Below are 26,045 nucleotides of genomic sequence, written 5' to 3'. Positions count from 1 at the left end.
CCTCTTTTGTACGTGGACACTGTTCCTTAAACTCACCATCCATGACTCTATAAACCAGCAAAGCACCGTGAAATTCAGGGATGGGTAATACACTGCCAGGACTCACTAGACAGATAGGGTCCTGAGAACTTATTCAGGGATGGGCTCTGTCCTGCTGGTATCTACTAGAAAGACAGGGTTCAGAGAACTCATTCAAGGGTGGGTGCTACACTTCCAGGATCCACTGGACAGACAGAGTTCTGAGAACTTATTCAAGGGTGAGTGCTACATTTCCAGGATCCACTGGACAGACAGGGTTCTGTAAACTCATTCAAGGGTGGGTGCTATACTTCCAGGATCCACTGGACAGACAGGGTTCTGAGAACTCATTCAAGGATAGGTGCTACACTTCCAGGATCCACTGGACAGACAGGGTTCTGAGAGCTCATTCAAGGGTGGATTCTGAGAACTCACTTCAAACTCTCCAGCTCACTGTTTGGGGATTGGATAACAACTGAGCCTCTGTGTTTTTAAATTTATTTTTAAAATTAATCTACAAAATAATGGGTTTCATTATAAGACTTTCATATATGTGTATTATTATCCTTGCTCAGATTCATTCTCCTTTCTTGTCCCTTTAAATTCTTGAGCTGAATTAACAGTACTATTTTATGTTTCATCCCTATTTTTCTGCAGTGGCCTCCATGACAGATTTAGAAGAGTATAAAGATTATAATACAAATGCTCCTTAATCCTTACAGAAAAGTCACTTTCGTTTTTCACAATATGTGCTTCCAAAAACTGTCAGGCATCATCAAGCATTGGAGGAGAATGAAAACAAGGCTTGAAGTTAAAACCATCTGTATGCAGGAATTCTGTCTAATCCAATCCTTGCCCTCCCTCAGTTCTCTGCCTGTAAAACAACTCACCAGTATTTTTGCAGGACTCTGTCTGTGTAGCTGGACCACAGGCACATCCCGCTTCCTGACAAGATGAGGAATGGTAGAGTTTCGCAAGAAGGCACTGAGCTCTGGGGTGTCCTCTAGGGAGGCGGCAGGCTGCAAACAGAAAACAGGAGAGATCATACACGATTGCATTCACAGTCGTTACTTCTTCATTAGCCTTGAACTCTGGACCTTGAATTGGATTCACATGAGATTTTGTGTGTGCTGAGACTGCCAGTGGCATATGTGACAGCGCAGTAACCTACACTGACAAGGAGCAAACCTGCCTATTCTCCAGTCCTGGGCTTTCACAGAGCATGGGGGAATACACTTGGGAAGTTCATCCTGTAAGGTTAAGATTTTAAGCAAAAGTGACCTTTCAGGCATGAGTTACTCTCTCATTCTCCCATAAGCTAGATAAATGGATGATCATTCCATGTGGGGAGATGGATCCTTAAGGTGGCAGAAAAGAGAAAAACACAGCCTGACCTTGTCAACTACCTGATGTCTGCATTATTACCACCCTACCCCCTCCTGTGCACACAAGAAGTGCTCCTGCAGGAACATAAGAGACATAAAGAAAATGACTTTGGCAAAGCATGCCCAGTGCACATGTACTGCAACAGAGCTTGCTTTCCACCCCCAGTTTTCTACCCCAGTATTGTAAAGAGTGGATCTCAGGCTCCTTGCTATATACAACTGATGGCTAAAAAAAATATTTTGAAAATTACAATATACCACACATGACGTCCTTTACATTCTTAGTTTAGATCACTGAGAATTGAAACCCAATGTTCTGTCCTTCACTTCCAGCATGACCATAAGGCCTTCTTTAAGTGGCTTGTCCATAAGTGACAGGAGCAGTGCTCCTGTACTCATCTCTGGAATGACGGAAGAAATTCCCGTGTGGAGGATGTGGAACCCACCACAGAAGTTGAAACTGGGGTGCCCAGCATACTCTAAAGACTTGGAAGAATCTATGGGGCAGAAAGAAAGGGAGAATCTATACTTCCTGGCGTGACCCGGGTCACTGTATGTTGGCCTTTTTCTTGGTTGGCTTCTCAGGTTCATCACCAGGAGTGCCTTGCATCCAACTATCCAGTGTCATAGTTGTTCTGCGATCCTCAACTGCACCAAGTGGATGCTTTGAACCTATGTGTAATGTTGCATAGGATTGCAGTGTGCTAATCAGTACCATGCTTGCTGTGTGTTTATCAGTGCCAAAAAAGGGACAAGTGCAGAAGAAGAGGCTGAAGATACATGAAATGGGGTGGGGGGCATTGGATGTTCAAAAGCTGAGCTTGGAGCTGCAGGAAGAACTGTTGTATCTATGATTAGCATATGGGAAGAATTAAGGATGAGAGCAAGAGGATTATAAGGTGTATGAAAGTGAGCTGACAGATGTGATGGGAAAATGAAAATCATTTGAAAATTCTCTTGTTTTAAAGTCACTATCAACAGCAATGTGAAGGACAATCGATAGGGAATATCAGAATAGTGTAGGTTTGAAGGAACTAATGAGAAGAGTAAGAAGGACAAATTTCTCCTGTGACAATAGTGGCCTCTTGAGCACTTCTAGCCATCAGATGCTATTGGTGCATTAACTAAGGAGTGAAGAAGCCAAACCATGAACTGTGCAAGGCTGAGATTTTAGGACAAGGAATTAGAAGAATATTGCAGCAGGGAGATCATACTTATAAAAGTATGTGTCAGGTAACTCCTCTTAGATTCTAGACATAGCTAGAAAGTAGAACCAAAGGCAATCTGCAGAGTAGGATAGGCAAACTGCCTCAGATGATACCATAAGTAAGAAAAAGCTTAGTGGAGAGAGGAAGAGAGGGCATGATAAAATAGGAGAGTGGAAAGAAGAATAGGTTGCTGAGTTGAGTGTGTCAGAGGCAGGGCACCTAGAGCAAGTATTGAGTGTGTAAGAGGTAAGATATGCATATAAAGTGATGAGTTTGTTAGAAGGACACCTAGAGAAAGTACTGAGTGTGTAAGAGGTAGGATATGTATATAAAGTGATGAGTGTGTCAGAGGCAGGACACCTAGAACAAGTATTGAGTGTGTAAGAGGTAGGATATGTATAGAAAGTGATGAGGGGCTGGAGAGATGGCTTAGCGGTTAAGCGCTTGCCTGTGAAGCCTAAGGACCCCGGTTCGAGGCTCGGTTCCCCAGGTCCCACGTTAGCCAGATGCACAAGGGGGCGCACGCGTCTGGAGTTCGTTTGCAGAGGCTGGAGGCCCTGGCGCGCCCATTCTCTCTCTCCCTCTATCTGTCTTTCTCTCTGTGTCTGTCGCTCTCAAATAAATAAATAAATAAATAAATAAATAAATAAATAAATAATTGTTTAGAAAGTGATGAGTTTGTTAGAGGCTGGGTATCTAGAGAAAGTATTGAGTGTGTCAGAGGCAGGGTATCTAGAGAAATTATTGTGTCAGAGGCAGGGTACCTACCGAAAGTGATGGGTGTGTCAGAGGAGGAGAAAGTATGAGTAGGTCACAGAAAATGTTGAAGACTAGGGGTCAAAGTCCTGGGAGATGGAGGGCATGGGTAGAAGGGAAGTGAGATCTCAGGTGGGTCACCACCTGGGATGACAGCATATTCCAGAATAATGATAGAACCTGGCTCCTTGAGCAGGATAAGCCAAGTGCTCAGTGATGGAGGTTCCGGTAGTAAGCCATTTACAGCTTAAGATAAAAGTTTGAGTTTAGAGTCTGAGGAGCTGGCTCAGTCAGGAAGCTACTTGGTGCACAAGCACGAGGACCTGAGTTTGCATCCCCTGAACCCACATAAAAGCTGGGCACGGTGACATGCACCTTCATCCCCGCACTGGAGAGGCACACTCCTGAGGGATCTCTGGCTAGTCTATCCCAATTGTTGAGCTCTACTTGCTGAGAAATTCTGCCTCAAAAAAGTGGGGAAGGCAACCAACACTGACCCGTGGTCTCCACATACATGCACACACACACATACACATACATATACATATACATATACATATACATATACATATACATATACATATACATATACATATACATATACATATATACATACATACATACATACATACATACATATATATATCATTCACACACATGCAAAAAAATTGGATTGAGACAAACAGGAATTGTGTAAACCCTTATTTTCCCATGTGTTTTCTCTCACCCACTTTGTTTTTGCATTCAGATTTACTATGTGCAATTAATTTCTTTCTTTTTTCCTCTTTCAGTTCTCTTTTGTTCTTTTTGTTTGTTTGTTTTGAGGCAGGACCTATCCGTATAGCTTAGGATAACCTTAAGCATGCAGTCCTCCTGCCTCAGTCTCTAGAGTGCTGGGATTATACCCCATTTCCTGGCTTAATTTTTATTTTTATAGATTGCTAAAACTTAAAGTACAGAGATAACCACAGTAGTGAGCCAAAGAGAGAAAGTAGTAGCAAGAACTGGGCCATGATTCCTTATTCCCAAGTTACAACCCATGATTATTATCAGTATTGGTAAAACAATAGCCCCCAGTATGGCTTCAGGAGAGGCAGCCTACAACAAAGCAAGAACATGTTCTGTGTGGGGCGTGTCCATTGCCATTCAGACATATAAGTGGTTTGAATAGAACAGAGGACCTACTCTGAGCTAGAGAATGAGGCTCCTGAAAAGCAGGGGTGGTTTGGACATGCTTCTTTCATCTGGTAACACTGGTTTATATGTAGAGAAATGCCACTCTTAAGCACCCCAGTGAAAAGGTCTCCCAACAGCTTTCAACTCAGTATTCTCAAATGACATTCCAAAAAATTATTCAAGGAACAAAAGATAATAAACAAAGTTATTTAAGAAGTGTAAACAACAACTGAAGTACATTTTCTAGATGAATACTAGAGCCTCCTTCATAGTTGGCCATGAACCCACAGCCATGTTTTTCTTAATCTGGGATCAGTGGAGGTAAAGGAGGCTGATCTCTGAACAACTGTGTTAGGCAGACACACAATTGAGTATAAATTCCTTAAATGTTATAAGATGCTCAAGGTAAACTAAAGTCACTTCCTAGGAGCAAGGAGAATTGGCTTCTTTCTTCAATGAGGAAATTATTGCTACTAAATGAATTTCTTTCTCCAGCTGCTACTCTGAATTTGACCCCTACAAGAGTTTTCTATTTTCATAACTCTTCACTAAATGCTTCCCTCTGGTGTAGGTTTAGATTTATGGATGAAAGCTACAATGCATACCAGAAAGTGCCATGTAGTAGGAAGGACAGAATTTGAATAAAGGGGTTGGGTGAAATGAGTCTGAGGGCATTGAGAGCCAGGCAAAGGCAATATATACTGTTTTTTATTTTTATTTATTTTTTTCTTGCTTGTATGAATTTCAGGTATTCCTAGACTACACAACACAACAAACTAGTCTCATGGGCTTCTTTGTCTATAATTAAATATAAGTAGAGGCAAGCCCAGAGGGCCATTCTACCATGCAATCAAGGCATAAATGTTAAGAATTGGTTGTGAGAAGGAAAACCTCATATTTTCCTTCTTGAACTTTTTTTTTTTTTTTTTTTTCGAGGTAGGGTCTCACTCTGGTTCAGGCTGACCAGGAATCCACTATGTAGTCTCAGGGTGGCCTCGAACTCTCCTTGATCCTCCTACCTCTGCAACCTGAGTGCTGGGATTAAAGGCGTGCGCCACCACGCCTGTCACCTTGAAATTTTTATGTAAAGCCTAAGTAGAAGAATCGACTCACACCCCTGACGATGAATCATTTTTCGTCTTTAGACATTGTAAGATATATGTGGGCTGACTGGCCTAGTCCTCTCCCCTCATGAAGCTGAGTCCACAGGAAATAAACTTAATTGCACAGAAATTTAATTGCATAGCTAACCTTAGAATTTTCATGTCACTATCACAGTTGGTAATCAACTCTTTCAGACTGTACATACCTGGCCAGGTATGGTGGCACATGCCTATAATGCCAGCATTTTGGAAGCTGAAGAAGGAGGATTGTGAGTTTGAGGCCAGCTTAGGGTATATAATGACATAGTGAGAACTTGTCTCAACATGCACACACACATACAGGACAACAAACTCAACAACTCAAAAAAGGTAAAAAAAAAATAATAATAAATAAATAAATAAATAAATATATATATATATATATATATATGCAAAAAAATAAAGTCTATGTAACAGTTAGTTTTTCACTGGTATGAACAAATACCAGAAACAGCTAAAGGAAGGACAGGGTTTAATTCCATTTACAGATTTGACAGCAAGTTTCATATATATATGCAAAAAAATAAAGTCTATGTAACAGTTAGTTTTTCACTGGTATGAACAAATACCAGAAACAGCTAAAGGAAGGACAGGGTTTAATTCCATTTACAGATTTGACAGCAAGTTTCATGGCAGGCAAGGCATGGTAGCAGGAGCAGGAAACCAGCTCTTCACCTCACAGTACAGTCAGGAAATAGAGAATGGAAAGGAAGTGGGACCAGGCTATCAAAACCTCAGTGTTTGGGCTGGAAAGATGGCTTAGCGGTTAAGCGCTTGCCTGTGAAGCCTAAGGACCCCGGTTCGAGGCTCACTTCCCCAGGTCCCACATTAGCCAGATGCACAAGGGGTTGCACACGTCTGGAGTTCGTTTGCAGAGGCTGGAAGCCCTGGTGTGCCCATTCTCTCTCCCCCTCTATCTGTCTTTCTCTCTGTGTCTGTCACTCTCAAATAAATAAATAAATAATTAAAAAAAAAAAACACCTCAGTGTTTGCCAGCCCCCAGGTGACCTACTTTCTCCAGCAAGGCTCCACCTACAAAAGGTTCCCCAGCCTCCCCAAACAGTGACAGTAGCTGGGGACCATGTGTCTAAACACATGAGCCTTTGGAGGACATTCCCATTTAAACCACACAAATTCTCTGTTAAGAACTGGAAATACAGGCCCTATAAATGGTAAATGACGAGGACTGGGGAAATGGCCCATAAATAACATAAAGCAAGTGTAGGTACCTGAGTTTGGATACCAGAACTCACGTAAAGCTGGACATGATAGTGTGAGCACCTGCAATTTCAGTGAGCAAGATGGGCGGGGGAGACATAACCCAGCTAGCCAGGTGAATGGAGCAGTGAACAATGAGAGACAATACCTCAAAAAAGGAGGAAGGGTAATCTCATCTTGATGTAATTTGAGTAGGTCATATAAATCAGGGAAATCATCCATTTCTTTCATATTTTCAAACTTAGTGGAATATATGTTCTTATATATGTCCCTTTGAGTTTTTGAATTTCTCTGGTATCAGTTGTAATGGTGCCTTTTTCATCTCTAATTTTATTAATTTGTGTCTCTTTTCTCTTTGTTTTGGTCAGATTAGCTAAGGGTTTATCAACCTTGTTTATCCTTTCAAAGAACCAACTCTTTGTCTCATTGATTCTTTGGGTTTTTTGCTGTTGTTTTTTTTTTTTTTGGGGGGGGTCCTATTTTCATTAATCTCTACCCTAGTCTTTATTATGTCTTCCCACCTACTGATTTTTGGTTTGCCTTATTTTTCTTTTTCCAAGGCCTTAAGGTGAAGCATTAAGTTGTTTACTTGTAACCTTTTCAATTTCTTAATATAGACACTTAAAGCTATATATTTCCCTCTTAGGACTGCCTTCATTATGTCCCAAAGGGTTTGGTATGTTGTGTTCTCATTATCCTGTGATTCCATTAAGTTTTTGATTTCCTTATTAATTTTTTTCATTGACACATTCATCATTTAGTAATGTATTGTTTAGTTTCCATGGTTTTGTGTATGCTCTATGGCTTTTCTTGCATTTGTAGTTTAACCCCATTGTGATCAGATAGAGTACAAGGAATTATTTCAATTATTCTGTATTTGTTAAAATTTTCTTAGTGTCCTATTATGGTCTATTTAGAGAATGTTCCATATGCTGCTGAAAGGAATATGTATTCTATAGCATTTGGGTGAAATGTTCTAAGATTAACCACTTAAATAGACCTATAACAATTATGGAGATACAAGCAGTTATAAAAAATCTCCCAACTAAAAAAAGTCCAGGCTTAGATAGATTCACTGGTGTATTTTACCAGACCTTTGTGGAAGAACTAACACCAATGTTTCTCAAACTTTTCCATAAAATAAAAAAGAAAGGAATCCTACCCAACTCCTTGTAGGAAGCCAGCATCAGCCTTATATCAAACCAAAGATAGAACAAACAAAGAAAATTACAGACAGACCAATCTCCCTCATGAACATAGATGCAACAATTCTCAACAAAATATTAGCAAACAAAATACAAGAATATATAAGATATTTCATTCATCCTGACCAAATAGGCTTTATTCCAGAGATGTAGGGATTCAACATATGCAAATTGATAAAATGTACTACATTATATAAATGGACTGAAGGACAAAAATTACTTGATCATCTCATTAGATGCAGGAAAACCATTTGACAAAATCCAACATCCCTTCATGATAAAAGTCCTACAGAAACTTGGAACAGAATATAAGGAACATATCTCAACATAATAAAGGCTATTTATGACAACCCTATAGCCAACATAATACTAAATGGAGAAAAATTTGAAGCTTTTCTACTAAATTCAGGAACAAGACAAGAGTGTCCACTGTCCCCACTTTTATTTAATATAGTAGTGGAAGTCTTAGCTATAGCTATAACATAAAAGACACACATAAAAGGGATACAAATTGGAAAGTAAGAGATCTAATTATCATTATTTGCACATGATATGATTCTATACATAAAGGACCCTAAAGAGTCTACCAGCAAACTGTTAGAGCTGATAAACACCTACAGCAATGTACCAGGATACAAATCAATCACATGGAAACCAGTAGCCTTCCTATATGCTAACAATAAACACACTGACAATGTAATCAGAGAATCACTCCCATTCACAACTGCATCAAAAAACATAAAGTACTTTGAAATAAACTGATCCAAGGAAGCAAAGGATCTGTACAATGAAAATTTTAAAACGTTGCAGACAGAAATTGCAGAAGACACTAGGAAATGGAAAGCCATCCCTTGTTCTTGGATTGGAAGAATCAATATTATGAGAATGGCAATCTTGCCAAAAGCAATCTTCATATTTAATGCACTCCTTATCAAAATTCCAATGGCATTCTTCAAAGAAATAGAGAAAACAATCCAATACTTTATTTGGAATCACAAAAAATCTCAAATATCTAAAACAATAGTGAGCAATATAAATAAGGATTGTGGCATCACCATACCTGATTTTAACCTATATTACAGAGCTATAGTAAGTAAACCAGCATGGTACTGGCACAAAACAGGCACATAGATCAATGAAACAGAATAGAGGACCCAGATGTAAGTCTGGGTAGCTAAAGCCACCTGATCTTTGACAAATATGCCTAAAATATTTACTGGAGAAAGGACAGCCACTTCAACAAATGGTGCTGGGAAAACTGGATATGTATCTGTAGAAGGATGAAAATAGATCCTTATCCATCTCCATGCACAAGAATTAAGTCCAAATGGATCAAAGACCTTAATATCAGACCTGAAGCCCTGAAACTACTAGAGTAAAAGTAAGGTGATACCCTTCAATATAACTCCAGTTGCTAAGGCAATAAAACCACTAATCAACCACTGGGATCTCATGAAATTAAAAAGCTTTCGTACAGCAAAGGGCTCTGTGAATACAGCAAAGAGACAACCTACAGAATGGGAGAAAATCTTTGCTAGCTATACATCTGACACAGGATTAATAACCAGGATATACAAAGAACTCAAAAAACTAAATAATAAGAAATCAAACAACCCACTTAAAAAAATGGGCTATGGAACTAAATAGAGAGGTTTCAAAAGAAGAAATACAGATCGCATATAAACATCTAAAAAATGTTCTACATCCCTAGCCATCAGGGAAATGCAAATTAAAAGTACTTTGAGATTCTATCTCACTCCTGTCAGAATGGCTACCATCATGAAAACAAATGACCTTAAATGCTGGTGAGGATGCAGAAAAAGAGGAACCCTTCTACACTGTTGGAGGAGTACAATATGGTCCAGCCATTGTGGAAATCAGTGTGGAGATCTTGAGACAGCTAAAATTAGATTTACCATATGATCCAGCTATATCCTAAGGACTCATCTCACTACCTTAGAGATACTTGCTCAACCATGTTTATTGTCACTCTATTCACAGTAGCTAGGAAATGGAACCAGCCTAAATGTACCCCAACTGATGAGCAGATAATGAAGAGGTTGCAAGTTTATACAATGGATTTCTATTCAGTGGTAAAGAAAAATGAAATTATGGAATTTGTAGAAAAATGGATGGATCTGGGAAGGATTATACTTAGTGAAGTAACCCAGGCCCAGAAAGCCAAATGTCACATGTTCTCTCTCATATGTGGCTCCTAGCTACAAATGATTGGACCTGTATGTGATTTGAAATAAAACTCAGTAGCAAAGGCCAGTAAGCTATAAAGGGGATATAAAAGCAATAGAAAGGGAGGAAAGGGAACTTAAGAGGATGACACTTTATATATATGAAGCAGAACAACTGATGGGGTGGAAAGGCCTAAGTGAGGTCAGAGGAAGAGATTGAGTAAAGGAAAGTTGGTGGGGGGCTAATCATAATCCAAGAGGGTATGAATAAGTCAAATGGAAACTTACTTTTTTAGACAATGGCATACCTAGAAGCCATAGATTGCTACTAGAATATTTTCAGTGCCAGGGATGGAATGCCTTCCAGTGAGTTATTGGCCAGGGAGGTCTCTGATGTCCCCAAAACATTATAGACCATTGCTGAGGCTCTTGATGTCCCACCTGGAATAGATGGTAAGACCCTATTGCTGAAGACTGCACATACTTGTGCTGCAAGGTCACTAAAAATTCTGCTGAAGTTGAGCTGAAAATCACCTCTGTGTAATCTAGCTGACAGAAAGCTGGAAAAGGTATGTTGTGTACAGTTCCATGGGAGAGAGAGAAATCACTAATGGAGAGAAACAACTGTGGACACTGCAAGCCTTAAATTTGGCCAGCCATGCCAAATGAGCCAACAGGACAATAGTGGCATGTCTGTTATGAGGGAAACCAACCACTCTCTAATTGGACTGAGGCCTGCTCCATGGGAGGGAATACATGCCTGAGACTGAAAACCTATGATGGGGGAACTCATGAGTCCTAGCGGTGGAATGTCTGCTGCTGTCTGGCTAAATGTATATAGTATGCTCACCAAATTGCCCGAAAGCACTTCTTCTCGTACCCATATATTAATGCTACCCTGACTTTTGGTTAGAGAAGCTTCTCTTTTCAGATGGTTGTGACCTTGGGATAATTCACAAGGCATTACAGTGCTGAGAAGAAGTGGCAGAGGAGTGCTCAACACTGAAATATCTCTGTCACACTTTCCAAGGTTCAGGGTCCATTGCAGAAGAGGTGATGGAAAGAATGTAAGAGCCAAAGGAAGGGTAGGACTGCTTACAATGCACTCTTCCAGACAAAATGGCCTGGATATCATGACCTCACAGTGCCTGACACTACCTACACAGGACCATCATACTAAGAGGAAAAGGTGATGACATCAAAATAAAAGAGACACAGATTGAGAGGGGGAGGGAATATGATGGAGAATGGAGTGGCAAAGGCAAAGTTAGGGGGGAATACCATGGGTTATTGTCTATAATTATGGAAGCTGTCAACAAAAAATGAAAAGCAAGGTGGAAGGGAAAGACTGACATCTGAGGTTGTCCTCTGACCACCACACACACTGATACTTGTGTGCACGTGCACACACACACATATGCACACACACATATGCACATGAACATACAGCCCTCTCAGAAAAAAGAGTAAAGAATGAATGGTACTCTTTTAGAGGAAGCATTCACAGAAGACTATGTTCGTGTAACAGGAAAAAGAGGATACTGTGTGTCACAATTGGAGGTAAAGAAAATTAGACTTGGGTCTATTCTCTGAATAGAAATCATGCACAGCTAGTTTTTTTTTTTTTTTTCCAGGAAGGAGAGCTGCTGGCAGAAGCTGAGCATGATAGGGCTGAGTCACAGACAATTAATCATGTTTTACTGTGAAGTAAATTGTGGTTTTGAATATCCAATGTTCTCAAGATAATTCCAAAAGGTGCCAAAAGAAATCAGTAGGTAGTGGGAGAGATATATTAAAGGGTCTTATTTCTTCTGTTTTAATTTTGAAGGGAGGAAAGAGAGAAGAGGAGAAGGAAAAGAAGGAGGAATGATTGCTGCTTAGGAACTAAGAAGTGTCCCTGCATTCTGAATTGAGAACCAGTGAGCCGCAGGCAAGTTAACAGAAAAACAACTATTCTTAAGGATAAGACAAGCTGCAAATTGCCAAGCCACTATCTATCTGTGGGACCTACTGGATTCTAGAAAACTATTTGCAGGGCTATAACCCTTAACAATGGAACTGGTTCTGGAATTCTGCTGTTTGTTTCGGTGCTGTCTGGATGTAATTAGGACTTCCTGTGGGATTGGTCTTGCTGAAGAGGCTAGAGACTCAGTGGTGACCAGTTTCCATGCCACCAACAATAGAGCTTGGGATGAGGGCCTGCTCTCCTGCTCTGCAATTCTGCTCTTGTCTCTATCAGGCCATTTCTCCCGTAGGAGTTTTCTTTCTAGCAGTCACCCCCAAATGCATTCAGTGATCCTAATGCAGGTGACATCTGAACATCTCTGTTTTTCTCTCTAAGACATCATTTTCCATTCCTTCGTTGTTATCCTATCCTGACGCATCATCTCACATTCCTTCGCACTTGTCTTGAGCATTTCACACTTGGATGCTTATTACAAAATATTTCCACTTAAAAAAAGAAAAAAGAAAAATTGTTTACTCTTTTTGAAACGTTTGGTTCCATGGCTGGGTTTACTTTCTTAACCTCATGTTATCTAAAGATCATAGCTTGTTTGAAGGATACCCAAGCCCAGAATAAAGTTCACCACAATAACAAAATTGATAGTTTGAAATAATTATGTTAGCGTCTTTAATATCACTGAGAAACACTTAACTCTTAAAATTTTATTCCAAGAAGGATCTGGAACAAATTAGATTTAATGGATTGGTCTGAATGTTGTAGACAGTTGAATGTTTCAAAATATTTTAGATGGTAGGGCAGGAAGAAACTGCTTTGTTAAAATGCTCTTCCTTGGACCCAGACCATAAAATCTGGAGGCAGAATCTTCATAAACATCTGCTTATGCTCCTAAGGTTACAGGTGGCAGGTAACCAACTATGAGGGGTGGAAGCATCCCCTCCGAACAGAATCCTGCAGGCGGCACCCTTTTCACCGGGAGACCAGCGTGTGAGGAGAGGACCTGAGCTCTGTGCCACCTGGACTCCGGTGACGGCCGTGGCTTCCTTAAGTGGGGAAATGAGATGTTGAGTGTATCAATCAGTCATGTCTTTGACCCAATACCTGACAAGGTGCGAAGGCTGAAGGCACGGAGGGTTTATTTAAGCCCACAGCTTCGGGGAGTAGTCTATCTTGGTGGGGAAGACTTGGCAGCAGAAGCAGGAAGCCAGGTGCTTCCACAGTTAGGAAGAGGAGACGCGGGCCAGGCTATTAAAAACCTCAGCAGGTCCCGTTGTGGTGGTGCACACCTTCAATACAAGCCCTCAGGAGGCAGAGGTAGGAGGATCGCCATGAATTTGAGGCCACCCTGAGACTCCATAGTGAATTCCAGGTCAGCCTCGGCTCGAGTGAGACTCTACCTCAAAAATAAATACCTCAGGAGGGCGGGAGCGATGGCTTAGTGGTTAAGGCATTTGCCTGTAAAGTCAAAGGACCTCGGTTTGACTCTCCAGGACCCACATAAGCCAGATGCACAAGGGGGCACCTGCATCTGGAGTTCGTTTGCAGTGGCTGGAGGCCCTGGTGTGCCCATTCCCTTCCTCTTTCTCTCTCTAAAATAAATAAATAAATAAATAATATATAAAACAAAACAAAACAAGAAACACTTCAGAACCCCCTACAGTGCCACGCCTTCTCTATTGAGGTTCCACCTTCTAAAGGTTTCGCCACTTCCCCAAAGAGTAACACCAGCTGGGAACCAAATGCTTAATTAAACACATGGACCTCCAAGGAATGTTTCAGATTCAGACCACAGTGTTGTGTAGCTCTCCCTTCTGAACCCGTTACTAATCATTCCTGCTTCCTCTCGGACTCTGACATTCGATGGTGTTGAATTTCCACACAGCCCAATATGACGTGGGCATCTAAATTGAAAACAAAAAGTGCACTGACTTCTAGTGGTATGCAAAGTGACCCCGTCCCATCCCACTTTGGTGGCTGCTCTATTTCTGAGCAACACGTAAGGTGAATGCAGGTAAAAACATTGCCCACTGTTTCCTAAAGCAGCCACAGGTTAGCAAGATAGAGCTAGTGGCTTACAGAGGCTGCCCATGTCCCTTCCTCAAACTTGAGAGACATTGCAGTAACTTAGCGAATCAGCCGAATTGTACCAGCTACTGTCATGAGAATTGACCCCTGAAGGGTCACATCTATGGATATCAAGGCACATGTGAGGAGACTTTGAGTCTTATGTTGAATTTGGAACACATCTTCAGTTTCTAGATGAGTCGGATTTCAGAGGGTTTGGGGAGATGTTTGGCATTTAGAAGGCCTTTCTTTTTAGAAATATTTTAAATGGTAGATCAGTTCTCAAGCCAATTCCCCCCCCCCAAAAAAAAAAATCTACTTAAGCCTCATTATGGTTTTGATGCCATAAAACTGGGTATCTAAAATAATAATAACAATAATAAATATCCATATTTATGACCATATGAGTGATTTTAAATGGTAAGAAAAAGTACTGTGTTTTGTACTTTATCTTGAATGTTATTGTAACAGGGTTGAGCAGAAGGAGGTGAGAAAGCACATTGAAGGTCTATAGAATGAGGAGGGATCCCCAGAACTTTTCATGGGCTCTATATAAATTGAGTGCTTCTTGCTTCTTATAGTGGGTAGCCTAGAAATTGCTTCTAAGGTGATCTGGATCATTTCTTTTCCATAAAAAATAAGCTTTCCTAAGTAACTGTGAGACAGCCAAGGTGGCAGTACATGCCTATAAGCCTATAATCTTACCACTGAGGAGGGTGAGACGGGAGGACTGAGTTTGAGGTTAACTCTGGCTACGTAGTGAGACCTTGTCTTGGAAACAAAACAAAAACAAACTCTCCAAACAAAACTAAAACTGAACAAATCTGGGCAAGGGCTGCAAAGAGGGAGTGAAGCAAAGAGCTCCTTTCAATGATAAGTGAGGAAAACAGGGAGAAGGAGTTAGCTAAAAGGTGGATCTGAGCACAACACATAGGGATGTGGTTGAAAGTAAATCACATGCGCGGTGACAGGAAAATGCAGTGGCCGCAAGTCCCTCGACTTTAGAACTCAGGGTGGGGTTGGCTGTGTCTGGCCTGGGATGTTGTGACGGCGGCCCAGTGGGACAAGGACCATAACTTCAGGAGGGTGTCTGCTCACACACAGATGTTTCATGGGGCACTTTCCTTATGGAGAAACTTCAGAGAAATGGTCTCCTGTTGCTAGAGCAGAATCTATGAGCCTGGGTACTTTATAAAGGAGCATTGACTTTGAGTTTGTCGTTCTACAGGCTGGGAAGTCCAAAAATGTGGAGCAGGTCCTGGCCCTGGTGCTTCATGGCAGAAGGATGGAGGGGGTCACATGGTAAGAGAGCGTAGGAGGCTAATTCATTTGTTCAGCAGCTATGCCCACCAAACCTGACTCCTCCAAGAACTTGCTCTCTCGCAAGGTTGGCATTAACCCATTCATAAGGGCTGAATCCCATGACTCAAACACCTCCCAAAGCCCCTGCCAAACTTCAACACCCTTCTTACACTGGGGACAAAATCTCAATGTGAGTTTTGGAGGAGACATTCCACATACAGACTGCAGCACAGACAGTAAGGGATTGCATCATAGTTCACTTGCTGGGATTAGTGAGACTAAATATCAGATTTTAATTCTTGTTTTTTAAAAAATGCTGTAGTTATCTTCTCATTGCTGGGACAAAACACCAAAGCAGGTGGCACATAGCAGCAGGAGAGTGAGCCAACCTCTAGAAAGGGGAAGCTGGCTGTAACACCCCTAAGCCTGCCCTCAATAACACACCTCCTCCAGCAACGCTCCACCTCCCCAAACTGCCACCAGCTGGAGACCAAGTATTCAGAACACACGAGATTGAAAGTATATAAAAAGAACATAATTAAATTGAATGTTAAAATATGCCTAACTTTGGGCATCTTTTGAATGCAAGTCTATGAGTACTTTAAAGAAGATGTGGGTAATAGAGGATGCCAGGTGCCTGGTATATTCCACCGCTCAGTCTGATGGACTTGTCAGCATTTATGGCAGGCTATCTGTTAATACCATCCCAGTCACTGTAAATGATTGTTAAATGGCCACAAAGCAAAAGAGAGAAAGAAATCACAGCCAACATGGTGCACATTAAACAAGTCATATCATATATACAAACATATGTAAACAGTGTCAAATACAAGTAAACATTGCGCTCAAGCGGAGTCAGCGGCTTCTACTTGATCACATGCTTCCAGGATCCATGAGTGAGCTAGAACACCCATTGGACGCAGAGCAGAGCATGTGGAGATTTGAATTACTTCAGTACTATACATTAACACTTGAAGACATCATTTTATAATAAGCTATTGGCCTCAAAGACAACATTATCTCCATGAAGGGCAAAGAAAGAGGAAACAGGAAAAGTAATTGTAGATCGCACAACTGGCCTCGCTGTTTTATTTCCCCATAAAGAAGAGGCTTGTCACCAATATGGTCTTTACCATGTGGGCTTCTTCAGCATCCAGAGCTGTGGGCTTGAAAAAGAAACCCTTTCACAGTGGGCAGTGACCCAGTGTCTGCGGCTGGGGCCCTGGATGGCCTCGTCAGTGCTTCAGGAAGTCTGTCCTTACACCAGAGACACTATGTCCTTGTAGCCACTAGGAGAATGTCCTTAAATGAAGTTGTCTTCTGAGGACAACATCTGATTGAAAAAGATTTGTTTTTGTTCTCATGCAAATGTGACATTTTCAAGGGCTTATGCTAATTCATTTCTTTCCTTCCCAGAAGGAACCTAAGCCAAATTTGGATCTTAATCTGGATGGGATCAGCCTTTGGGACACTTGAGCTACTTGGTAATGAATTTGTGGCCAGCAAACCAGCTGGACAGGAATTGAGAGCAGGATCTGCATTCTAAGAAAACACCCAGATCCTACATTCTACTGTGCCCCCAGGCCTGGCCCAGTCCCTACATTCTAGTAGAACTCCAGGAGCTGCTCAGGCCCTGCATTCTAATAGATTCCCGTTCCACCCAGACCCCCCATAATAATAGACCTCTAGACCCCTGTCAGGCCCTATATTCTTATAGAACCCAGGCGCCCTCATTTACCCCACAAAGAAGAGACTTGCCACCCCATGTGCTCTTTACCCTGCAGGCTCCTGTTTCTCTTCGCCAGCATAGATACCGTCAGCCCCCACACTGGTGTTCTAGCGGATCTCGGGTGCATTTAAAAGTCTGAGCGGTACCTCGCTGAGCTTCCCTATAAGCGTTCACGACAGTTCTGCCAAGGACATTCCAGTCTGGGGGTTCTCAGGGCATTGGGATGGCTTTTGGCAAATTCTCACATTTTACCACTTGCTATTGACAACAGCTGGAGGAGCTCATTTTGGCAAAGATCCTCATGTCTTTGGGCAAGATACCAAAAAGACTTTAAAAATAGCATTATATGCTAATTCTCTAATGCATGACATATATGTTTATGCTTTTGGTTTGGCTGTGCTGCTAATCAAACAATATATAAAAGGGACATATTGAAACAGGGAGAGATAAGTGACAGATCACTAAGATAATAAAACAGGGAAATTTTAAGTTTTCTGGGAGTTAGACTTTACATTAAGTTAGTCAATTTAAATTTGAAAGATCAGTTATCGTTGGAACAACATAATTACTTCATCTTTTGTGTTTCAACACGCCACCATAAAGTTTTTGCTTACAAAAATAAGCAAATGAATGAATGAATAAAAAGAAAGCTGTTAGGTAGACTGCTCTCCTACCTTTATATCTTGTGGGTTGATATCAGGATGTGTTTGACATTGTAGAGGTCCCAGAGCTTGAATATGAAAAATATAGAGGAGAAACTCATCCCGTGCAGAGAACGGCCATCCCACTTCCAGAATGGTGTCACTGATGGTGCTGGGCCCAATATTGTGCAGCTGCAAGCAAGTGATACATTATAGATTGGCGCAGTGCAACTCCGTGAACCATTCACATAGTTCTGAAAGCATGCATAATGGGTGTAACTCTCACAGTGGGAAATAAGAAAATAAAGAGTCCATATGGGCAAAAGGAGCCTTGTGAGCACAATCGATATGGAAATGACTGGGGAAGACTCAGTGTGAAGCTGTAAATCTGGGTCTTCTGGCCGAGGAACATGCAGACTGAGCACACCTCACTGGAAATGACTGGGCCCAGAAGTACATCTTGGTCTTTGTTACGTGGCATATACATAATGCAAAAGTTTGAGGTGGGGCCATAGTCTAAACAAAGAATTCATTGATATCTCATATATACTTTATACACATAGCTTGAATGTAATTTTATAAATATTTTTAATGCGCCTATGTTTAGACTATGATCTGTGTAATGAGGGCAGGGGTGGAATTTTCTTCTTGTGATATTATGTGAGTACTAAAAAATTGTGGGGTTTGCAGCATATTCTGGTTTTTTTTTTTTTCAGAGTAGGAACCAACCTGTATCCTCATGTTTGATAATGGTGATGTTTATCTTGAGTTTATGCTACTTTACTGATAGCGCCAGAAATGCAATTTTAATTATGTGTTTTCAAAACTCATTGATTCTTTATGTTGAAATTTGCCTACTCTTGCCTGAATACTGTCTTGTCAATTGCAACCATATGCTATGCACTCCTGTACCCTGTGGGGAAATGGCCATCCGTCAAATGCCAAAGTCAATCTGTACTTACGTCAGTTCAGTCCAAGTATGGGTTTGTTTCAAAGCTGAGATCTTTCTGTTTTAATCAGCCAAGACCATGGGAAGAAAGGTCACATCTCATAAGGAGATGAACATGAATGTGTACTCAAAGGGCAAAGAAGGATTGCATTTAAAATGATGCTAGGCTTAAACATTCACTTCAGAGTTATCAGGGGTGGTCTGTTCTCCTCGCTGAATTCTAGTGATTATCATCATGTTATAAGTCAATGTGATTTTTTTTTTTTTGGCTTATTATATTACCTAGTTAACTCACGTTCTCAAAGGAAGGTGGCACTCATTGATATAGTTGATTGTGAGCCATGAGATAAGCATTGAAAAATATTTGGTGACTGCTTCAACACTACTGGTAATTGCCTTAAACTTCTATTATTTGTTTATGCTAAGACTAGGACAGCATCAATAAAAATGATTGTTTCTTTTTCTTTTCAAAATTTAAAATTTTACATTCTTAGGAGGAAACTGGTCAGGGCATACAAATTTAGTCAATTGTTTTCAAGCTTGTTATTTTTCCAGTGAGGTTCTTGATGTAAATGGTACCAGGCGTTGACTGTCCTTTTGTTTTCAGGGAGAGCTTAAGCTCTGGTCAGAGATCTGAATCTGGGCAGATGACAGAGGTTTTCATGCTAATACTACTCCAGAGTGAAGGCTTTCTCCTCACATATTTTAGGAATGGCTTTGTTGTTGTCCTAAGAGAACATTATTCACAGCCCCTATAGTTTGTGATGAAAGTTATATTCAGAATCATTAGTTCAGTGGCATTAGTTAAACAGGAAAGGAACAAAAGGCATTTACAGAGAAGGAATCTCTATGAGAAAAAGCCTTGGAACTTCACTATATCAAAATTCCATTCTGGGTCTCCTGATGATAAATACCCATGCCCTGTAGAGACCATTAACTATAAAGCAAATCCTGGAAAACCACTGAATTAGTCTTTGGTTATCTGCTGTTTTGATGATAAAAATCCCCAAATATCTCATGAAGTGTGTTAATAAACAGTTTCCCTGCTCACAAGTTCACATGTAGGAGGAAAAGAACATTGGCTTCTTATCATGGAGTGTTGTTTGCATCTGACCATACTTTACTAGTTAATGGAGCATTTTAAATCTCACAATGACTTATTCATTTATGGTTTATATTACATAAATAAAAAATGGCATTACTTTTATCTATCATGTTCACATCCCAAACTCCATGTGTATTTTTCAGCACAATAATGAATATCTTATAAAATATCCTAATGGCACCTTATAGTTGGTGACCTTTGGCTTAGATATGGGTAGGTTTAAAGATATCTGAAAATGTAGGAAGAATGAAATAAATTGAGGGAGCTAGTTGGTTTTATGCATATGGCACCCAAATATTAAAAAGAGAACAATAAAATGATATATGAAAAAACAATATATAAAATGTTTTTTACCATACAGTGGCTCTATCCATTGGAGACGAAGTGGCCATGGCTATAATTACTTAGCAGGACACCCTTCATCCCCCCACACTGAGATATGGCAGCGTAATAGCACAAATTTAGGTAGTACATAAACCTAAGAGCTTGGATTGGGAACTTTTCAAAGTCAATGTGGTATTTATTACAGTATATTATATAATATAGCATATTAAAGTAAAGAACATAAGAACAAACCCTCAACACATTTAACATAAAACCTGTTTACCTCATAAATATGTTCTACCAATGGTCCAACTTCCTCCTCTTTGAGGGGCTCTTCTTCTCGTTCCCAGTTAAGAATGGGCAGAACAATCTGGGGAGGGTGGGATACTCTGGAATATGGAATATTTCATTAATTACCATGGATGGTCTTTGTAAGTAGGTTTTACAAAAGTACAGTTTATGGCAGCAAACCAAACCTGTAGTTCTTAATTTATTGTGAGAAGATATTGGTTGCTGAAATAATTGAAAATGACGTTTAGCTAAATACCTAAAAGGTTAGTGAAGGACGCCAAGCACTACTGCAGGTTCTTATTTACTGGTCTGTGGTCCAGACACCTACTCTTGGATACTGGGGGCAGAGTTTGGGGTAGTCTGCAACTGAATAATTGAACTTACGCATCTATCTCTCCTTTGTAAATATATGTATTTGTTGTGTGTGAAGAGGTTATACAGTCCTTGACTTAAGCCATAATAAGTCAAAAAAACTACCTCTCTGTCTCTCTGTCTGTGCCTCTGTCTCTCTCCCTCTGTGTGTGTGTGTGTGTGTGTGTGTGTGTGTGTGTGTGTGTGTGTGTGTCTAGGCTCTTGTGGAATATGTTCAATGTCCAGTTGGGAAGAAATACGGTTTCTGGTTAAATACTCCAGCACAGAAAAGTGATAATTGTGCATGCATTCCTTCTTCCTGGATTTCTTTGGCTTTCTGCTAATGCAGTTAGATCTTGTACAAGGCCAAGCTTAGAACTAAAACAAAATAAAGCATGTCTGAGATCTAGCATTATCTTATAGATAAATGAAAGGTAGGAGTGAGATAGAATGAAATGGTGTTGCCATTTAAATAGAATATATTGATTTATATTTTCTTTAATGTCCACCTTGATACCACTAGTTGAATGAAATATAGTTTGTCACAATATGAAAAACTGATTACAAACCAAGTTGGTATATTAGCAACATATCAAAAATTATTATTCTAAAATACAATGTTTCCTAAAATTTTATAGGTAAAAGTTATCTTTAATATTTACATTTTTAGGGCTGGAGAGATGACTTAGCAGTTATGGCACTTGCCTGCAAAGCCAAAGGACCCAGGTTCAATTCCCTAGGAGCCATGTAAGCCAGATGCAGAAGGTGGCACATGCGTCTGGAGTTCATTTGCAGTGGCTGGAGATCCTGGCATGTCCATTCTCATTTTCTCTATCTCTCACTCTGCTTCTTTCTTTCTTTCTTTCTTTCTTTCTTTCTTTCTTTCTTTCTTTCTTTCTTTCTTTCTCTTTCTCTCTTTCTCTCTTTCTCCCTCTCTCTAATAAATAAATAAAATAGAATATATTTTTTAAAAATTTATAAATTTTTAATCTAACAGTTGATCTTCCATGTGACTCAGCTGTACCACTCCTGGGCATAAACCCTAAAGACTCTGCTACAGAGATACTTGCTTAGCCATGTTTGTTGCTGCTCTGTGCACAAGAGCAAGGAAATGGAGCCAGCCCTGATGTCTACCAACAGATGAATTGTTAATGAGAATGTGGCGCATATACACAATGGGATTCTACTCAGTGGTAAGGAAAAAAATAAAATCATAAAATTTGCAGGAAAATGGATGGGCCTGGAAAAGTATCATACTCTGTGAGGTTACACAGGCTCAGAAAGATAAATGCCACATGTTCTCTCTCATAAGCAGATCCCAGCATGGAATACTTTAACTTGTCTGTGAGTTGTGATAAACAGCAGGAGTACCGCAAGGAAGCTAGAACGGGCTTGGAGAGAGAGAAGCGGGGAGGGGGGGGGAGAGGAGGGGCACCCACACAGTGGAGTACAGAGGTGGGAGAGAATGGGAGGACATGGGGCCTGCAATAAAGAGGGAAGGGCAGAGGAGGTCCACAATGCTAACGAATCGGTACCACAGACACCTTCTTCTTGGTTAGCTAATCAAAAGGTATAATTTTCTAAATAGGAGGTAGTGGGGGTTAGTTTGGGGAGAAGCACCCTGCAGGGATGGACGAAACTTGCCCTAAAACCATGACTGGAAAATCCTAGTGCCAGAATTAGGTTACCCAACAGGGAGACCCATGATGCCCCTCAAACAACACAGACCACTGCCAAAGCACTTTGCTACCATCAGATCTAAATGGTCTATTAGTTTATTGCTGAAAACACCACAGGCTGCAGTGGCCGGGCATTAGAGATCATGCTGGAGCAGAGATGGAAGCCAGCTTCCTGCTGGCCTGCGCTCACAGTGCTGGAAATTGCTGGGTGAGCTGCTGGGGGAGAGAGGTCACAAACAGCATGAACAAGAAGGGGATCCTGCAAGTTACCAAAAACAACCAGCCAGTCAAGATATACCCTCCTGTGCAATAGTGCTAAACAGACTATGGGGCATAACCAACTGCTCTCTGATTAGATATGAGGACTTCTCAGAGGATGGGAAATCACACCTGGCACTGAGAACCAAGTCATAAGCCTAAGGCTTGGTTAATCATTGACCCTATAGGGAAATGTCCACTACTATTCTTTGGCTGAAAGGAGAGGTGATGCCCATCAAAAGTCTTTTAAATATCTGTGTTTATCCCCTGTGATCCATGCTACTGTCGCTCTTGGTTAGAGAATGTGCCTTTTATAGATGACAGCGAATAATAGGAGACTTAAGACTCATCACTATGAGAAGAAAAGGAAACTGCCTAGCACAGGCTGAATCACCTCTGTCACATCGATCAGCCCAGGAAACATTACAGAGGAAGTGGCGGGTTAGTATGATTGCTGCTCTCACTGCTAGTCTGGGATGCTCCTCCAGGAAGATGGCAGTAGACACTAAGGAGACTCTAAACTCATCAAAGCAGAAAGTCAGAGGCTGCAGAGAGCACAGCACTAATGGAGACTCATGCCCTGCATGCTCAGATTATATTGAGGAAGAAAGGGAGGAAAGATTGTAAGAGCCACAGGATGGGGAAGTGCATGTGAGGCACTGTTCCCTTCACAGAGTCTGACTGGTACATTCATGACACTACATTGAATCCTGATAACATCTCTGAAGAGGGCCCTCAGTGGAATGGAGGTGAGGTGAGGGGACATAAGAGTGTAACCTGATGGGAATATGTCCAATATGTAATATGTTCATGAACTAAAATTTTCAATTAAAAAATGAAAAAAAATTCTAGATTTTTGGCTAAAAGCAACTTCAGTAAAGAACATGTTTTGGCAACCCAGTATCTCAAATGACCTTCCAGGAATATTCAGTAGTTACTACAGCATGTAGCAACTGAAAATTGATTTTTTTCTCATCCTGTGGATAATATCTAAAGCAGAAAGTACACTTTATTGGTGATCTTCTGGTCCTAGGGGAAGTACTCTATGTTGTATGTCTCCACTGCCTCCTCCGAAAAATTATCATAAGCTCTTTGAGTTGCATACAAGCAACAGGAAAAGATCTCAAACAGGCAAAGTTAATTTGATTGCACTATTCTCTTTTTCTTTTCTGTTTGTTTTTTCTAGGTAGGGTCTCACTGTAGCCCAAGCTGACCTGGAATTCACTATGTAGTCTTAGGTGGCCTCAAACTCATGGTGATCCTCCTACCTCTGCCTCTCGAGTGCCGGGATTAAAGGCGTGCGCCACCACACCCAGCAAATTGCACTATTTTCTTAAGAGAGTGTATTTAAGAATGGGCTTGCGATAAAATGTTGCTAAATTGTAAACTCCACTCATGCTTCATCTTGGATCTATTCAATAAAGAGGGCACAACACAGGTTTTCGGGGATGACAATCATGGCTTGTCATTATGCTATGATCGCTCTTCTTATTGACGTGATTAAACTATGCTCCGCTCGGTCCTAGGGGATGTGGAGGGTTGAGCACAAACTGTGGCAGGTGGCTTTTGTCAGACAGAAGCTCAGACAGCTTGGCTGTCATCCCTACATGGTCTTGATGAGGTCCCCACCCAGAGCTACACTTTTGTTCTCAGTTTGGCAAGAGAGTCAATTTCATGTTCAATATCCATTGTCCAATGGAAAAGTTAAAACATAAAGAGCATATATAGAATAGAAGTCGTACACATTTTCTTTGAAAATTCTTGTTTTCATATTCCTGCTACCACCTTTGCCTTGTTAATTAGTAGCTACTAATCTTTCACCACATAGTATGTAATAATTTTTTTTTCATACTGAATATCCCTCTGGAGAGCCAGACTGTTCTGTTCTCATCTTTTGAGACTGGAGAGATGGCTTACTGGTTCAGCACTTGCCTGTGAAGCCTAAGGACCCCGGTTCGAGGCTCAATTCCCCAGGACCCACATTAGCCAGATGCACAAGGGGACACACACATCTGGAGTTTGTTTGCAGTGGCTGGAGGCCCCGGCATTTCCATTCTCTCTCTCTCTCTGCTTTTTTCTCCCTATCTGTCGCTCTCAAATAAATAAAAAAATCAATTTGAAGAATTTATCTTTTTTGTTGGTGAGCAATATTCTATGGTATGAATGTACCAAGCTTGGTTTATCATAGATCCACTGACTGACATGTGTGTTGTTTGCATTTTGGGAGTATTACAGAGAAATTGCTATAAACATTTATATAAAGGTTTTCGGTAGTTATTTTTAGTTTAATTTTATTTATTTTATTTTTTCTGAAATAAAGTCCCTCCCCCACAATAAAGAAAAAACCTTTTGCTACACTTAAGTATGTATGTGTCAGGAAGTTCAAAACTTCCTGATTTAGTTGTATGGTGTGTAAAACTTGCTTTTAATACTAATAGAATTTGTCTTTAAATGTTATGAATATTTGTTGATATTTTATTTATTATTTACAAGGAGACACAGACAGAGAGAGAGAATGGGTGCCTCTTGTCATTGTAAGTGAACTCCAGATACACACACCACTTTGTCATTTATGTGGGTGCCAAGGAATGGAAACCAGGCCATCAGACTTTGCAAGCAAGCACCTTAAACTGCTGAGCCTACTTCCCAGCCCAAACCAAATGTTACTGATCTTAAATAGCAAACCTATCATTTACTGTCTGGAACACTGTGGACAGTGTCCTATATAGGGTTCAGGTATATGTGATTGTTAGTTCTCACAGTAAAAATTTGTTCAATCAGATTAATTTACAAAAGCTGCATTTTCTTGTATTCTTCATGAACTGCCTCTGGTGACTCAATTTACTTCTAACAGCTCTATGTGAAGTTGATCCTCGATGCTGACAAATGGCAGGCAAGCCAGCTTCAAGGTAATGTTGGCATGGAGCCATGAAACGAATGGGATACTTCTCAGTATTTTTCCTCATGCAAAAAGTCTCTTATTTGTTTGTTAAGCTAAATACAACAGCCAACAAAAAACTGCATGAAAGAGTGCATGTTAAAATATACTGAATTTTCACCACTGGGCAAAAGAAAATTAGATTTTCTTGAATGCT

At 40.6% G+C, this 26,045-nt stretch overlaps 1 protein-coding gene across 1 annotated transcript in view; it reads right to left on the bottom strand.

The window, feature by feature from the left end:
- Itga8 (integrin subunit alpha 8) overlaps positions 1 to 26,045 on the bottom strand; it is a 213,745-nt gene that overhangs the window by 35,788 nt on the left and 151,912 nt on the right. Inside the window, exons 24-26 of the mRNA XM_045135108.1 lie at positions 20,655 to 20,760; positions 18,027 to 18,185; positions 909 to 1,037 (exon numbers count right to left, since the gene is read on the bottom strand). Coding sequence (XP_044991043.1) covers positions 909 to 1,037; positions 18,027 to 18,185; positions 20,655 to 20,760 — 394 coding nt within the window. The remainder of the gene's footprint in view (positions 1 to 908; positions 1,038 to 18,026; positions 18,186 to 20,654; positions 20,761 to 26,045) is intronic.

This window comes from Jaculus jaculus, chromosome 15 (genome assembly GCF_020740685.1).
Source record: "Jaculus jaculus isolate mJacJac1 chromosome 15, mJacJac1.mat.Y.cur, whole genome shotgun sequence".
In the NCBI taxonomy this organism is placed as follows: domain Eukaryota; kingdom Metazoa; phylum Chordata; class Mammalia; order Rodentia; family Dipodidae; genus Jaculus; species Jaculus jaculus.
Note: the sequence above shows the minus strand (reverse complement) of the source record. Positions and strands in the feature narration are given on the sequence as shown.